Source organism: Artemia sp. Qi Xiang Cuo, chromosome 13 (genome assembly GCF_049724085.1).
Source record: "Artemia sp. Qi Xiang Cuo chromosome 13, ASM4972408v1, whole genome shotgun sequence".
NCBI lineage: Eukaryota > Metazoa > Arthropoda > Branchiopoda > Anostraca > Artemiidae > Artemia > Artemia sp. Qi Xiang Cuo.
Window position 1 is genome coordinate 61,175,753 of NC_142806.1, and position 17,094 is coordinate 61,192,846.

Genomic DNA, 17,094 nt, shown 5'->3' on the forward strand with positions numbered 1-17,094 from the left:
TTTTATTCTTCAGTAAATTAGCCTTCAGAATATTAATAGAGACGGGAAGAGACATTAGCCGTTTGTGCTTAGCTAATTCTAGAATTGAAACCACCATGCCAAATATAATTTCTTTTGGTTCTATTTTTTTCACTTTATTCATTTCTGTACTATTTTTTCGCCATCTCAAATAAAAATTCTTTGTCCTACTATACCCTATTTGTCCTATCTGCCTGTACCCTATTCTTTGTCTAACTCATTGCATTTTTTTTAAATTCGAAATTTAAGCATGACAATATCTCAAATTTCCAAAGTTATTAAATAATAAAAATAGATTTCCTGAATTTACTTTTTGAGGGTATTGTTTTATTAAAAATTAATGGAAAAATAGATATATTAAACTTTAATGCATCTATTTTTCACAAGAGCTTAAGCTCAGGACTTAAATTACCGTGCCTTGGGGAAATCTCGAGAAGTGGTGGCTCTGTTAAGGGATAGATAATAGTTGTGTATGGTCCGTATGGGCTGTGACCAATGTCCGTAGATATCCAATTCTGAACAGAAATCGGCTTCGTATCTTCGTATCTGTAGAAGGGTGCTCGCCAAGTAGTTCGTCTGACATCATTCAGTTTTATCATAGCGTCATTTATTGTTGTAATTTATAATTGTTACGCCATTCATCATCTTGTTTATGGAGAAGCAGTTTTTGTCAAAGAATGGATTTCATTTTTAAATTATGTTTCGGTGCTTATATAAAGCGTGTAGATATGACAATTTCCTCTAAAATGAGCCCCTAAACAGCTCTTGATGTTATGCCAGGGCCCCGCTAGCAGGTGAGAAATAATAAGTAAAAAGGAGATAGATTAGTGCTAGCCATGCCAAAAAGTGCCTTTCCATTTTGTCCAAACCAGGATATACGTTTTCTGTATAGGGTTTTCAGCGATGACAAAACCTATGGTGTACTTTTTGTTTCGACCCGACGCCATTTTTGGGGGGGGGGTCAGACTATTCTTATAAATTTCCGTAAACTGGTCTTCAAAATAACATTTAGTATTAAGACTAACGAGATTCCTGAATCAGCTACAAATGACGATTTTTTTCTCACCGGCCATTTTTTTTATTTTTATTTTTTTTTTTTTTGATTTTTTTTTTTTTTTGGTTACTACTGCCCAATTGTTCGTTCTTTACTTTGAAATTCACCCATGTCAAAATTGAAAGTATTTAAGTTTGAAAGTATAATTTCTGTTCTCCTCTATGAGAAAATTTTGTACTGTCTGAACAAATGAACACCAATTGTTCTTTTTTTTTTATTCTGGATATATCGAAGTAATTCGGCACACGAAGTAATTCGAAATTGATTACTCTTATGGTTTTGTGTTTCCCTCCAAATCCTACCGTGCCAAATCATACAATGTTCTTCTTCGTGGTCCAGTGTAAAAAATACTCAACACACGTTATACATACAAAATGAATGGTCCGAGATTCATCCTAGTCTCCCGAATAAGCACAAAAGTGTACTAGATACATATTTTTCAAACTCAGGAAAAGGTTCCTACTTTCTTTTAAAGTGTATTCGTAAAAAAAAAAAAAAAAAAAAAAAAAAAAAAACAAAAAAAAAAAAGTACTTCCTTGTTAGTTAGCACACACTCGAGAACTTGTATTGTGAATGACGCAAACATGAGACAATAACCGGTTTTCATGGTCTTTAAACCAGACAATTAGCTTCGGCTCGGTGGAAACCACATTGTAGCTATATTTTAATTAAAGATTTAGTTGGTATTTTGGTTAGGTAAGTTTAGGTTACGTAATGAATGAACAGCGGTCTGGGCGCCCTCCCCCCTGCATAATTCTTTGTTGTAATTTCCATAATTTTGTTGCTAAACTATAATATTTTCACCATATTTTGGTATATTTCATTATGATTGATCTAACTTCTATTCTTGAGTGCGTGCTAGCTAAGAAGGAAGTACAAAAACATTTTTAATATTTACAGATCTAGGACTGCAGGTAGATGTCATGGTTTTAGTTAAATGTCTTAACTATTTAACGAGGGCAAAAATCTACACAAAATAGTAGTACAGCTGTATTCACGATCGCTTAGTAACATTATTTGAAAAAAACTACGTTTTCTAAAGAGTTAAAGAGGCTGAGTTACAAGGTCGAACCTTAAAACGTAATGGGATTAGGAGGCACAGTTGGGGGGCTGCCGCCCCCAAAACCCCCGCTTTCGCAGCCTTTAAATAAAAAAAAAAAAAAAAATTTAAACTGAAAGTAAGGAGCGACATTAAATCTTAAAACGAACAGAAATTATTCCGTATATGAAAAAGGCTGTGCCCTCCTCAACGCCTCGCTCTTTACGCTAAAGTTTGACTTTCTCACAACTCTTTTTTTAAACAATAAAAACTTTAGCGTAAAGAGCGAGGCGTTGAGGAGGGCACAGCCTCTTTTTTTTTTTTTTTTATTTAAAGGCTGCGAAAGCGGGGGTTTGGGGGCGGCAGCCCCCAACTGTGCCTCCTAATCCCTGTACGTTTTAAGGTTCGACCTTGTAACTCAGCCTCTTTAACTCTTTAGAAAACGTAGTTTTTTTCAAATAATTTCTGCACGTTTTTGTACAGTTTATTACTTATTATTGCTTGACTAACTGTTAGCTGATCGTGTCAGGAGTTAAAGTTGGGGGGCTGCCGCCCCCCAAACCCCCCGCTCTTGAACATTCTTGTGTTAAGGCATTTAATTCCTGAATGCTCAAATCACGTCGTACAGGGTGCCTCCTAATCCCTGTACGTTTTAAGGTTCGCCTCTTTAACTCTTTAGAAAACGTAGTTTTTTTCAAATAAGACACCTCAACCGGTTAGACATGCTTTGTTATGAAAATTGACGCGCAGATATTTTCATAACAAAGCATGTCTAACCTGATTATCTGTATTATTTGAAAAAAACTAAGGTTTTTTGTAAATGTAAATTCGGGGGATAATTTTTTCGGTCTGAAAATATCAAAAGGCCCTAACAGGTCGAATTCTTCTTCGAATGAGTCCTCATTCAACCGGATCCGGTGCCAACTGTGACCTGTAAGCGTGGCTAAGAAAAAAAAAAAGAAATGATGAATTTTAAGTGGCTATATTTGGTTTTTTGAAAACAGGGAAGGAGTGATTGGATTGAGCTGAAATTTCGAGGATAAGCTCCCGGGCCCTAGGAGAGCTTAACCTATAAATTTCAGCCCAATGGGACAACGTTAAAGGGGGGCTGTGGTGGGAGGGTCCAAACTTCCGGCCCTGTTTACCCCATGAAGATAAAGTCGGAGGAGGATGAAATTTTGCAAGTTTCTTAGTTTGAGCTTGGGCTACAAAATGCGATTACCGCCGTCTCTCTGCGACCTCTAGGACCTGAAATCGCTTAACATTGTGGTGGGTCGCCTCTTTATAGAGGCACAAGTGTGCCTCCTTGATACTGAGCCGAGTAAGGCAGAATTATACAGAATGTAAAATGAACAGGGGGAGGGCAGGCTTAAGCAGGAATACGAAGTTAGTAGAATCATGGCTAATCGGAGTTCTTTCTGGCTAAATGAATTTTAATTTTAGAAGTTTTTGAGCCCATCCCACGCACAAAAACAAACATCCCAATTTTTTCTTGAAAAATCTCTGTGTTAACGATTGACAATTCGCATTATTTATGGCCCTATTAAAAAGTTGCAATACAGGGTCACACCAATGACCCCTTTTCCGAACCATATAAACAGCGACACCAAGACTGGAACCCCTGCCCTCAGGATTTCAAGTCTTGCGCGCTCTTTATTAGGCTGCAGATACCACTACAACCATAATACTACTTACAAAGGCAGTAGGGTAGTAGTTTCTTTTCAAATGAGTTCTTAAACATTTCTCTATGATGTTTCAGAGCCCCACTTGTGGCGACAGAAAAAAGGGGAAAAAAAGAGGCGTAGCACAGCGTCCCATGTGAATGAGTGATTTTCCTTGTTGCTCAAGATTGGGGACTGTAATTCTCTGAAATACGGTTTCGACTATGAGGATTCCAACATTGTGCGTTTTATATCGATACGAAAACCCTTTTGTAGGGTTTCAGGTTTTTTTTTTCGTAATTCCCACAAAATTGTTTCCACAAAGAAATTTATTATTAAGATTCATCGAAGTAATAGGTATCATTCCTGAGTCAGCGTCGGATGGCGATTCTTGTTCTCTGGACAATTTTTTTTTTTAATTGTTTTTAAATTTTCGGTTGCTGTAGGCTAGAGTTCGTTCTTACTAAGTTTCCCCTAAGGGGAAACCATTACCTTAAAACATAGGAAAGAGTTACGATGAGTTACATACTTACGGACCTGAGCCTCTCTTTGGTTAATTATGCCGATAATACATGATACCTGATGCCGACCGTTGGCATCAATTAAGGAAAACGTTTTGTGCTTAGCCGTGAGTATGGGATAATAGGCTTTCAGCGCATCTAAGAATACGATTCGCTTCTTCGGCAGTCGACAGAAGACTACGACAGAACGAACGCAATAGCAAGTCAAACTGTATCCTCATCTGCAAGTATTAAGTATCTTGGCCTTCCAGTCGATACCAGAGTCAAAGCAGCCCCTCCTGCTAATGCATCTTAGTGAAAAGCATTTGAACTTATGTTTTGTTGCAAAGAGCAATATACTAGCCAGAGTTTATGACTCATTCGCTCTACCACATGTCCTAGATCATTTGCGTTTTTGGTGCATCTTTATGCGCAATGTCAAAAAGAATATGCGGTCAATGTTTATTAGATATGAGAAATTTATCTTGGTCCAGAAACGGGTAGCTGGTCACCACTTGCTGTCTGCCATAGATAATATCGCCTACGATAGAGTAAGTGGGTGTTCAGATGCTGGATTCTGTCTCAGACTCTGTCCAAGTTTCCTGCTCAGAATGGTTGAAAGTCCAAAGTATTTCAGAAATGGGAAATTCATAATCATAATTGTCACCTAAATAGGTGTTGTCACTTCTGAAAATATTGCTCGATAGTTCCTATTTTCAGCTTTCAACCATTCTGAGCGGGAAACTTGGACAGAGTCGGAGACAGAATCTAGCGTCTGAACGCCCATTAAGATTCCAGAAAAGTATTTTAATTTATGATACATTCTGGGAGGGGGTCTCAAAGAATAGTCCTTGGTTCCTTCAATATCCCCCTATCTTTTGACATTACAGAGGAAGCCAGTAAAGTTAATAACGGAACTATAATCACCTTATGGCCCAGAAACAGGCAGCTGGTCGCCACTTACGGTCTACTTGAACCTCTGACTTAGCTGAGAGTTGCCAAGATAGATTTTTGAAAAACTAGATTAGTCTAATATACTTCCCCACACAATGACTTGAGTATTAGTTTATCTTTTTTGGCAATAATAGTTTTCATTCGTTCACACTGAGGATAACTTAGTTAGAACATGCTAGTTAGACCCATGTTGGTAGAACATCACAAAATACGGTGATTGTATGTTCCATAATATGTTTTTTGGCATTTGTACATCTTCCGCAATTGTCTCTAAATAAAGTCGATGCACCTTCTTGTCTATTTGGACATTTCTTCTCTTTCCTTTTTTAGCTCTGTTATCAAATAATCATAGTGATATCTTCCAAAAAGTATTTTTAGCATATATTTTGTAAATAAAAGGGTTTCTCTACTCCTTTTTCTTGCATAGTTTAGATTTTGCTACCAGAGTAATAATGTTTTGTATTGTTTCATATTTATATTAAATAAAAAGTTTCTACTGAAAGTAAGGAGCAACATTAAAACTCAAAACTAACAGAAATTATTACGTATTTATATTTATAAATACTTATATTTATAAATATTTATAATATTTTTAGTTTATATATTTTATAAATATTTTGCATAATTATAATAATAATCGTATTTATAATTTTATACAAAAGGATTTCTCTTCTCCGTTTTCTTGCATAGTTTAGACTTTGCTACTAGAATAATAATGTTTTGTATTGTTTTATATTTATATTATGAATAGATTTATATTGTTTCATAGGCCCTAGGGCATTTAATCTCAACGAGAATTAAAATACAGATTTGTAACATTTTATCACTGCGATTTTTTCCTGTTCTAAACACAACCGATACACAATTGTGAACGTGTGCGTATTAATTAAAAAAAGTAATGGTCCAATATTAAGCGTTATCTTAGCATTTAAATATTTTTCTAAACTTTGATGCGGCCTATTTCTAAGTTGGCATCAGCCTAATTTTCTACAAGATTGTTGTTGCAACTGTCCGAGTCTTCCTTTTTGTCTTCTTGGTCGTCTCGCTTAAATATTCGCTTTATTTCATCTAAAGAAATTTGTAGAACAACTGGTACGTCGTCATCTCGCCTCTAGAAAATTAAAAAATACTATTATTTTTTTTATTAAAAAAAAAATTGAAAAGTTTAATTTTGGTCAACTCCGACTAGACAAAGTAAATGAAAATGGAGGTTAAAGTGAAATGAAATATGAAAAAAGTGGATTCAGATCCTGGGGAAATTCAGATCCACGGGGGGGGATAGGCCTAACTTTAGAAAGTCGAGCAACATCCTACGCTTATCTTATAAGGAATAAGCACTTGTTTCTGGAATTCTTCCATTTTTTTTATTTCTTGTGTTGTAAAATATAAAGGTAACAGTAAATACAGGACTTACTATGATCTCTTGACCATTCAGAGACTGCTCAACGTTGTGAAAAATTGTGTTTAACTAATGTAAGCTTATCAATATTCTAAACATGAAACATTTAAGTTACAAGAGTGTTTCGTATGTTGAGTAATACGAAAATCTTGGAAGTGTTAGAGAATCTGGTATTATCTAGAAAATAAATTCATTGCCCCCCCCCCCCCAGTTTATTAAATTGATAATACAAATTCGAATTAAAAAAGTGTGCTGATGATGTTCCTCTTGGCCAATCAAAGACTGGTCAACGTTTTTATTGGAGACGTTATCTCTCGTTATTTCAAAGCTGCACTATAATGGGTTGAGTTCCAACGTTGGCTAGCAACAAAGAAGGTTGTTGCTAGCCATTGCTGCTAGCAACAAAAACCATTCCTGCTTTGTTGAGAGATAGCATCTGCCTTAAAATGCCTGCATCCAACTGGTTAATCTCTTTATGCTTTCCAGAATTAAATTAAAAAAAAATAAGTTTTTTTAACTGAAAGTAAGGAGCGAAATTAAAACGTAAAACGAACAGAAATTATTCCGTATATGAAAGGGGCTGTCCCCTCCTCAACGCCTCTCTCTTTACGTTAACATTTTTTATCGTTGTGAGACAGATTCAAACTTTAGAGTAAAGAGCGAGGCGTTGAGAAGGGGACAGCCCCTTTCATATACAGAATAATTTCTGTTTGTTTTAAGTTTTAATGTCGCTCCTTACTATCAGTTTAAAAAAAACTTGTTTTTTTAATTAATTTCTGATCGTTTTTTAATTAATGCAGCTTTGATTTTGGCTCACCGTACATAAATAATTAAAACGAAAATTGCATATGAATTTTAGTATTTTTTTTGCTTAAATGGCTTTCTCGAAATTTTGTTCTGACTTAACTTACAAATTAACTTACGTAACGAACTTCTATGTTCGTATATTTGCATTAAGTATATTAGGGAGTTAACCCCCTATTCAATACCTCGCTCTTTACGCTAAGGTTCAAATGGTACTCCTTTAGTATACCTACTCTTTTATATACTGCTAGTTTGGTTAATGCTAAGGAAATAAAATAAAATAGTATTACTATATAATAGTTTAGAAACAAATTTGGGCTATATATTTGCACATTAGGGGGTGGGGGCAAAGCATAACATATGTTAAAAACGTAAAATAACCTAACCTAGGTACCTCCCCCCCAAACTCCAAAAGCAGCACTTTAAATATCGTATACGCAATTAAAACCACGCTATACATTGTGTTTCTCTACAGCCGTGTGTTGAATCATCCCGTAAAAACGGGTTTTTCAACGCGTCTCCAGTTTGAGATATATAAAAGAGTAGGTATACTAAAGGAGTACCATTTTCAAATTTTGTTCCGATTCTTTAAGAATGACCCCTTAATCATAAAGGCCGTTAATTAGAATAAATAGCTCTGATGAAAGTACAAAAAAAGAATTTTAGCGTAAAGATTGAGTTAATGACTAGGAGGCGGACCCGATCATATACGTAATAATTTTTGTTCGTTTTAAGTTTTGATGTTGCTCCTTAATTTCAGTTGAAAAAAATTTTGTTTTTTTATTTAATTTCTGATCGTTCTTTTTAAATAATGCCGAGAAATCCGGCCCCCCTTCATAGCAATTTCCCTCCCCCCATGAAAACTTCCTCCATGGAAAGATCCTCCCACGTAACACCCGACCCCCCCCCCAAATACCAGAAAAATCCCCCTGAAAACTTCTGTATACTTCTCAATAACCAATACTATATGTAAACACTGGGCAAAGTTCATAACTTGCATACCTTCCCCTGGGGACTGTGGGGATTAAGTCATCCTCAAAGACATAGTTATTGTATTTTTTGACCATGCTGAACAAAATGGCTATCTGGAAATTTTGATCGATGACTTTGGGAAAAAAATTAGCGAGGGATGGGGCCTAGCTGCCCTCCATTTTTTTGGTCACTTAAAAAGAGCAATAGAACTTTCAATTTCCGTTCAAATGAGCCCTCCCGCGATATTCTAGGACCACTGGGTTGATACGATCACCCCTGGAAAAAAAAACATCCGTGATCTTCCTTCTGGCAAAAAATACAAAATTCCACATTTTTGCAGATAGGAGCTTGATGATGTTCCTCTTGACCATTCAAAGACTGCTCAACGTTTTTATTGGAGGCGTTATCTCTCGTTATTTCAAAGTTCTGCATTATAATGGGTTGAGTTCCAACGCTGGCTAGCAACAAAGAGGGTTGTTGCTAGCAACAAAGATCATTCCTGCTTTGTTGAGAGATAGAATCTGCCTTGAAATGCCTGCATCAAACTGGTTAATCTCTTTGTGTTTTCCAGAATTAAATTAAAAAAACAAGTTTTTTTAACTGAAAGTAAGGAACCCTTCATAGCAATTTCCCTTCCCCCATGAAAACTTCCTCCGTGTAAAGGTCCTCCCACGTAACATCCGGCCCTCTCCCCTCCCCCAAATACCAGATATATCCCCCTGAAAACTTTTGTATACTTCTCAATAACCAATACTATATGAAAACATTGGGCAAAGTTCATAACTTGCAGACCTTCCCCCGGGGACTGTGGGGGATTAAGTCATTCTCAAAGACATATTTATTGTATTTTTTGACCATGCTGAACAAAATGGCTATCTAAAAATTTTGATCGGGTGAATCTGGGGATAAAAATTAGCGTGGGATGGGGCCTAGCTGCCCTCCATTTTTGGTCACTTAATAAGAGCACTCAAACTTTCAATTTCCGTTCAAATGAGCCCTCCCGCGATATTTTACGACAACTGGGTTGATACGATCACCCCTGGGAAAAGAAAATAAGGCCTTTTTCGAAAATAAGGCAAATTTACTCAGGCGCGTAACTTTTGGTGGGTAAGACTAAACGTGATGATATATTTGAAATCAACATAAAAATCTGATTCTTTCGATGTAACTATTGGTATCAAAATTCCGTTTTTTAGAGATTTGGTTACTATGGAACCGGGTCACTCCTTACTTACAGTTCGTTGCCATGAACTGCTTGATTTTTAAGGGGTGTCTGTTGGGTCTTAGCATTGTATTGAATGTGTCTGAAAAGGAGCACACTTTGCTTGCGCTTGCCCCGTAATCCGCTATTTGAAGGATCCCTTGGCAAGTTCCAGTCCAGTATTATGCAATGCTAGACCAGTGGGATGTTTTAATACAAGATATCTATTTAGAGCATAGCCAAAATGGGCTCTACTCCAAACCTGATTTTCTTATAGACGAGTTTATTTTTTCTTTGTCGTCCCTATTCCAATGTCTGAAAAATCTACTATTTTCAACGGACTGCTATGACGGTTATTTCTGCAAAAATTTGCACCGTTTAATGTCATTTTATTTCACCGTCAAGTAATAGATTGTTTTTGGCTTGAAACAATCCTCAGATTGTAGATTTTCTCTCTCTGTTACACAACCTTTTCTTTGACAATTTATTTCATCCTTTATGTAAAAGACCGTTTCTAGCCAGAATTTGGATATTTCTCTTTTATTTCCTGTGATTAACCAATTTAGGATAATAATAATTTTTTCGATCTAAAAATATTCTTCTACCCTTTATATCTTTCAAGACCTTTTTATTTAAAAAATATTTTCTTGCTAAAATTTACACGGATCTTTTGAGAATTTACTTCATCCTTCGCCCAAATGGTAAGGCATAAATCCATACCTTTTATTTCTAGACAAATGAGAATGCATGCTATGCTATTCCCATTATTTATAAAATGAACAAAGAAAGGTCTAAACATATAATTTTCGTACATAGCTTTCACAGGTATCATATTTCGATATTTTTAATAGATTGTATACTTCAACCCCCCCCCCCTCCTCCCAAAGTTACCCCAAAGTTTAATAGATGGCTTTTAATAGTCGTGGGATTCGATATTTTTCAGATATTCCCAGATAAAGAAATGAATTTCCTTTTAAGAAGTCTTTGTAATATAGAATAATAAGTAAATTCTAGAAACATTTGGACCCTTCATAAAGCGTCTAATATTCAAAACTAATCATACCAACACGACTGATATCCCCAAAATTTTATACATGAATGCTTATTCCCCGTTTTCTTGTTTTTTTTTTATTGTTAATGATACCCTTTTTCTTCAAGAACCCTAACACGGACGCCCCTGCTAAAACTCCTCTAAATATTTAGATTTCACTCATATATTATAAGATTTTTACTTTCTTTCATGACTATTTGTAAAAACTACTTATATCTAGTACTCCTAAGACCCCTAAGACGGGTTCTTTCACTCTTTAATCAAAAACTAACAATTTTCTTATTTTTAATTATTAAGGATAGGTCATTTTTCTAAGAACCCCAACATAGACGCAAATGCTCAATCTTCGCACTAATTAGCTTTGATTTTCAGTAGACTAGCTCATAGCGATTCTGGGACTCCTATGTACCAAACAGGTTCTTCTAGTAGTCCTATTCTACAGGAGCATTACACTCTTTGCCAGGGGAATGACGCAATTTCAAAAGTTCAGTCTACCAGTCATCACACTCTTTGCCAAGAGGAACGAGTATGACTTGATTGGTGATTAGGATTTGAATAAAAGGAATGGTTTTCACTACAATTCATATTTGTAAGAGAATTGGATTCAAAGAGAATAGTTTTTTTTTTATTTGAGAGGATATTAGTGGAGAAAAAAATGAGTGGTGCATTTACACTATTGGAGATTAATGACGGAACCGACAGCAGCAGCAGCAACGATATACGAGTACCTAATGTGGCTGTGGAAATAACTGCTGGTTGTAGACTATGTCTTGAATGGGACACTATGTATGCTAGATATGTGATATCATTAAGCAAATTTAAGCAGGAGGACCAGCTGTGTTTTGCTGGAAAAGTAAATATTCTCCATATAAATAAACTTCGGTCAGCATTAGATGTCCTATCGAAATATATTGATGAGAACAAAATGCATTAGTTATTATTACTATTGTAATTATGCTCAATAAAACTGTTTTTAACTCAATTGTTATTTTTTCTTTTTCTATAGTACACTTGTTTATATTTTTTAGAGTAGAAAAAGAAATTGTGATTAGTGTGAAGTAGGTTGTGAGAGAGATAGGACTCTAAAAAAAAAAATGGATAGATTTGAGAAAGATCGAATGATGAGGAATCTAATTCTTATGGAAAAACGTTTGATTTTAGATGATGATTTTCTAGAGTTGTCTATTCAAAGGAAGATATTTTCTCGGGGGATGCTTGTCGATATAATGAAAACTGATTCTCCATCATTAGACTATTGTATGAAGCTTCTACATCGTGGTCCAAATTCATTTACACATTTTATTGATATAATGATCACGACACACCAAAACGATTTTTTAAATTTTCTTTGAAAAGTTATTTTTTATAAATTTAGTACTTTTTTTTTAATAATAAAGATGGTGCTCAAGGATGATTTACTCCTCTCTCTCTCTATCTCAGGCAATTTTTTGATGTTGCTAGCTCAGTTTCATTGTGGCAGTGAGAGCGTTAACACAAGACAAAATGTTTCATACATGTCCACTATGTATGTACTCACTAGGCAGTTGGTCATCATGCGAAAATTGCACAATGATTGAAGAGTATGATGAAAAGTGTAGATTATGCAACCCGTGTAAATTGCATAGAGGATATGCTGTAAAAATTAAAGGTTGTAATTCCTGTTTTGAAGAGGGGTTTGACTCTCATCCTAAAGGTCACCTAAGCTCCAATTGTCATTATGATAAATGTAAGCAGTGGGAGATTACATATCCCGGTATGATTGGAAAGAATCCTCTCCATGATTTTTGTTTATTGTTACGAGATTTGTATCGTCACTTTCTTAGATTGTTCTGAAAGGAGCAACCACGTCACCGACGGAACTGTTTGAACAACGAGAGAATATGCTTTCTAACGAATTGTTGTGAAGGAAATTGATGTTTTGACTATAAGCACACAGATTTGTATTTGGCTGTGACGGACTGTGATTCAACACTTGAGGACACTGTTTGTGAAATTGCTTCAAATACAAAAATTTAAAAATATGAATTCTATAGAATGAATGTGAATAGTATCATTGACTATAGAAAGAGGTATGACAAGAGTGAAATCACACACTACTATCGAAAATGTGACCCTGACATAGAAGTAAATCAGCATCGGTACACTGTAAATTCAAATAATCTACCTGCACTAGTCGTTGTCGACAAATACCTAGTAGTGGATGAAATCTAAAGAGTAGAAAAGTCGTTTTATCATGTATATAATTTTTTTTTTATTAATAAAAAATTTAAAATAAATATTTAGAAAATTTTATTATTAGGGCACTAAAATCAATATTAAATACAGTTGTAACTATATTCTCCACTAGAAAGTCGTTCAATTGAGGTAGGTCAACGTAGATGTTGAGAAATTGTTTGTAGGTGTAGCCACGACATCTGAACATGAAAAAGAGTAGTGCATGAAAGCCACCTGTCTTAGTTGTTAAATACAGTACTCTTCGTTGATTTTGAATAATAGTCTTCCCCCTGCTTTCAATAAAATTGTTGATTTTTGGAACGTATAATTTATACAATATGCATATAGGGTAGAAAAATTCAATCTTAATCGTCGTTTGGAAGATGTTTAGCCACGTGCAAGTCTTCAAAGTAGACTGACTGCTATTAACAATGATCAGGAAATTTTTAACATATTGAATTTTCAATGATGTCCGAGGGTATGCAATAGGACATGTACTGGGACACGTAAGTGTCCATACTAAATACATTGATTATTTGCTTTGTGTTCATTGTGCTAAATCTAGTAGAACACTGCCGTCGGGTGTGATTTCCTAATAGGTTTCAAATTGGCTCAGTGATATTAGCGTGATACTCTCAGTCAGAGCATCGTCAAAGTTAAACTATACCCGGAAAGTACCAGGAGTCGCGCGGGCCATCTACTGCGTGAATTAAAGAAACTCAACAATAACCCCAGGTTGATTTGAAATAATATAATCAGTGATTCCATTTAAAATTATTTGAGAATCGTTATCTCGGAATGGACCATTCAACTCGTCCAGAGTTCTATAGGATTTTTTATCAAATGATAGAGTGTATAGTGGAATACCATTCACTTTACACACAAGGCTAGATAAACCGAAAAATTAAAATCACGGGGGGATTCAGTCCAGGATCCAACGGCACTGCCGCTCTTAACAAAGGTCAAAGCCAATTTTGATGGGATTTCTCCATTGATAAATGATGAATCGCTATAGCTACGAGAGCCGGTTGCAATGTGACGTTGATTGGTGATTGTATGGGGGACAAGAATTTTAATATTGCTACCATTGGCTCTTAGCTTGTCCAATGCCAATGCAACAGAGCTCATCACCTGCTTTTTTCGGACGTGGAGAATTGCCGATGTGATAATGACATTTGCATCGGGTGCTGCAGGAAGTCTTTTTCTAAAAATAAAAGTTGATGGGGCCATCTCTAGCTGTATATCACTCTAGATAGTGGGGGGGGGTAGCCATTGGGATATATTGACTTTCTCACGATTTAATTTTACAACTAGACGATACTCATGGGTGACTGCTGCAGTCAACTCATTATCACTATTAAAACCTTATCGATATTCATAACCCGCTGATTGTCCTCTCAACTCGTTGTACGCCTTTGGCGTTATCATCATAAATTGTATTTAGATTGCAGAGTTGGATAAATTATTGGTAGTGCTCACCAATGCCCCATTAATAAATGCATTAATTTGTTTGAATAGGTTAAGCAGAATATAGTTTTCACAGGAGAGACCATTGCCAGCATTTGGAGTTGTATTATCTGACCTTTTCTTCACCACAACATTTAGATCAATAAATGTTGACAACAAATCAATGAAAGAGTCTTCATAGGAAAATATTTGAAAGTGTCTATTTTCATAGAGAGGGTGTTGAGGGTGAAATTCTTCATAGTAGCCATACTTGACACTGACATCAACATTTTAAGCATAGAAGACATTCAATGAGGAAGTGATTGAAGGATACGATTCCTTGTGGGAGAGATAAGTCATCTTAAGATAAGACATCCTTCTTTAAAAGAACAATCTGTTTCTTCTTCTTCTGCTGATTATTAGTCTTTGTTGTTTTAGTACTCAAAGTCATTGTTGATATCATTTTATTACCGCCTTCGTAGGGACTGATGAGTGACTGATGCGAACGGATCCTTTTCATCCATACCCATTTTGTCGAGATTTTAATTGGTCGCCAACGGCTCTTGCTGAAAATCTAATATGTTTTTTAACATTCTCCTTGAAAGTCTTGCTCGACCCCCAGACCTGTAGTGTCGAGGCAGCGAAATTTGATTCGGCAGGTACAAGATATTTTTTGGCAAGGGGTAGTGCAGAACGAAATAGCTTAACAAACCAGCTACCAAGACCATAGCCAGACATTGTAGTACACCCCTTTTAATAGTCCAATCCAGGTACTACTTGAAGTGGACTCAAATCACTGAGATAAAAGTCAATATCGTGACAGACAAATGGAATTAGTATTTTTTTCATTTTTTTTTAGGCTATTTTACCGTATTTGTAGTTTACCCAGTGAAAAAAAGGAAAAGTAATCACATGCAGTCCTTTTGTCATTTCAATTTGATCACCCATTTAACTTATTAATGTTAAATGACAGAGTTCCAGACAGGAAGTGTTTACGGGAATATACTGAAGATGCTTTATATTGTAGTGGTGAACATGTTCTTGGTTGGTTTTTCGTTCAAGAACTCGTAGGAGGGGAACATTTGAATTACCAACCCGAGATGTTTCCACAAATGAAGCGTAGAGAAATATACAAGTGTCCGTGGAGAAGCTGGGTGCATAGTCTGCATAGATAAGATGCTCGCCACACCTTAAATTATCAGTCTGAACAATAAGTGTTTTAAAACAAAGATACTTAAGTCAATTCTCATTGATGAACATTCTTTCATACTAATATGGATTAGTAAAATAAATTCTCCTTTGTTCTGTCGAGTAATTGAAAGTGAAACCACCTTTTTTTCGACTTTCAATTTTTTTGTTGATAACTCGACACAGTTCATGCATGTTATTGTATTCCTTGTAGGGGATGTTAGCAATAGGGTACTCATTAGAGTGAAAAGTTGCCATTGCACCTTCATCACCGAATTCAAACGGTTTAATTTTTATGTCATATTTAAGATCATTTCTCAAGATGTCCTATGTATTTTGAAAATACAAGCGACCAGAACCACTTCATATGCGCAGTCAAATTTGATGGCGGGTGAGAGTTTTGTTCAAAAATCACTTGTCGTATTCAAGTCATTGTAGAGAGGATCGGAAACGTTGGACATGAATGTTACATAGACACCACTGGTACTTGTCAATATCTTCATTAACAATTAAAGAATCAAACTCATAGGTTTATCCTATACAGAGACCAAGTACCTGTTTCTTACCCCTGCTACTCAATCTCTTTAATACCTTTTCAAGTTTATAGATTACACTATCATTTTTAACTTTTTGCAGTTCATATTCATAAAAGCCGCCGAGACTCTCCACATCTTTGGTATCACACAGGAGATTATTTATGGTTGTAATTTCTTTGATGTGCTCCTCTAAGTAACTGCCATCGTCCACCTAGTACGGCTCCTTTTCAATCACATGTATTGTCCAATATATACGCACATTGTAGAACAAAATGAGGTCATTTTTCTTCTTGAATATGTTCTAGGTGTACTATTGCGGTATAAAGGTTTCAATTTTGTCTTTTCACGTCAGATTTGCGTAAATTTTCGACTATTTGGAAAACTAGCGATGAGGTCGTTGTTTATAAATAAACATTGTTTTATCTAGATCATGAATAAAAGCCGGCGTATTTTTTAATGTAAAATGTCTTGAAAGTAAAAGTTGAATAATTCTTATGAATCGATCTGCCAATGAATCCTTCATAGTACGGTGACGATGATGAAGCAGTGTACTATATTTCTCTAGTACTTTTACAACATGAAGATTAAGGAATTAACTACCGCGATCCGTTTGAATTTTTTTATATGAATTCTTTTCGAGAATACTTTCAATTTCCTTAGCAACTTCAACACCTCTCTTTGATCGCAATGGAATTGCATATGCATAGCGACTAAAAACACTGATTGCAACTAGAATGTACTTGTACGGTGTATTGTGACGTCTTTGAAGCTCATCTAGAGTCAGGAGATCTGCTTGCATTATATCCAGTGGGTAAAAGGCTTTAGTTTTTCGATATTGATTGGCACGAAGTCTATGATTTCTATGCAGAGTGTAACTTGGTTCATTTTGTAGATAGTCTTGTACACTTTTGGTGAGAACACCCGTGACTTTGGAAAGAGTGGTGGGGGAACCTAAACTCCCCTCCTCGCCAATATTTTCATAAACACCTTTCAGAACTTCAGCCATTTTGAACGTAAACACGTTGTGTAACGTCCGCTACCCTTTTGTATACTGGCT

The 17,094-nt window shown here is 35.7% G+C and overlaps 1 protein-coding gene across 1 annotated transcript in view; it reads right to left on the reverse strand.

Annotated features, from left to right (window-relative positions):
- Positions 1-5,870: 5,870 nt before the first annotated feature.
- LOC148945510 (costars family protein ABRACL-like) overlaps positions 5,871-17,094 on the reverse strand; it is a 37,650-nt gene continuing 26,426 nt past the window's right edge. The window contains exon 4 of the mRNA XM_089099066.1: positions 5,871-6,337. Coding sequence (XP_088955192.1) covers positions 6,206-6,337 — 132 coding nt within the window. The 3' untranslated portion in view covers positions 5,871-6,205. The remainder of the gene's footprint in view (positions 6,338-17,094) is intronic.